This window comes from Eurypyga helias, unplaced genomic scaffold, assembly GCF_000690775.1.
Source record: "Eurypyga helias isolate BGI_N326 unplaced genomic scaffold, ASM69077v1 scaffold7660, whole genome shotgun sequence".
Lineage (NCBI taxonomy): Eukaryota > Metazoa > Chordata > Aves > Eurypygiformes > Eurypygidae > Eurypyga > Eurypyga helias.
The window spans coordinates 26714-27907 of NW_010227584.1; the positions used below are offsets into that span (position 1 = coordinate 26714).

The following is a 1194-nucleotide window of genomic DNA, read 5'->3' on the forward strand; positions in this document are numbered from 1 at the left end:
CATTCTAGCACCTTACCCATGCTGGTCACTCATTTTCTACCTCTTTACCACAGGTTTACTTCCTGTCTTAGCCTTGCTCACCCATATCTTCTCCTTAATGTCTACATCCTTAATTTGTACTCCTCTGCAACCTCCTTTCCCCCCCAAAAAAATTAAACTCTATACTTTCAACAAGAGGAAGGATAATTTTATTCTGAAGGGAGATTCATATAATCAGAAACTTCCATTGGTATCATTCAGCAATTGCCTTTCAAAAGGGCCTAAATGCCTCAAACAAAATGTATCTCTGGGAAACAATCGTTGCTACGTAACATCCATTTGACACCTGTAGCCCACGTCAGCATATTGCCTCAGCAGGTCTACATCTGGACAACAGCAAGAGTTCTACTACAGGACCAAAAGTAAAATCTCTGCAAAAATAAATACTCAGTACAATGTTGCAAATTAGTAGATGGAGAAAGCATCACACCTTTAGACAATGATGTTCCTTCCGTTTTAATGGTTTATTAAAGAAGACACATGATCTAAGGGCTATAGCCTTAGATTTCTATGGAAACACAAAGGGGCTTAAGAGGACTTTCCTGACAGAGTTACACAACTGAATGGCTGGAATTTAGGCATCTCTGCTGAGCAGTTATTTTCTAGTTGAGAACAGACTCTTCAGTTACTACAGTGCTCCGAGAACGAAAGCCTCAACTAAGCAGTATGGGGAAAATCCAGTTTTTAAAAGTACTTCGAAAATTTGCATACCAAACAAGTACAGAACTTTTTTTTCCCCTAACGAAAAGGGGCAGGGAGGGGGCTATACCTGTAGGTTATATGCTTCTGCCTCCACTTTTGTCCGGTTAGTGCATATCGTTTTTTCCTCCGGCTATGGCGTAGGTGGGGGTGATCGGGAACTCCACATCGAGGCTTCTTCATCCACCTGAAAGGGAAGGAAAGAAAATGGAAGCTAACAAAGAGCTTGGAAAACAGATTCAAAAGAACGTGGGGTGATTAGAAGATCCCTGAGAGATGGCCAATGCAGACATCAAGAAGAGCTTGGTCTTCCGTTTATTTGGTTTACCTCATTGCAGGGCTGTACACCCTGCTTCTGCTGGCAATCCCCACACCTCAGCACACCAAAAGAATTAATCTTCCTTCTGGAAACACAGATACCAGATGGAGTAGCCCTTTTGCTTAACAAAATCTTAA

General features: G+C 41.8%; 1 protein-coding gene across 1 annotated transcript in view; it reads right to left on the minus strand.

Moving 5' to 3' along the window:
- The window catches only part of LOC104513337 (matrix metalloproteinase-24), a gene marked incomplete at both ends in the record, with an annotated part of 26798 nt that extends 25873 nt beyond the window's left edge, over positions 1–925 (minus strand). The window contains one exon of the mRNA XM_010156662.1: positions 809–925. Within this exon, the coding sequence (XP_010154964.1) occupies positions 809–925 (117 nt within the window). The remainder of the gene's footprint in view (positions 1–808) is intronic.
- Between the last annotated feature and the right edge of the window lie 269 nt (positions 926–1194).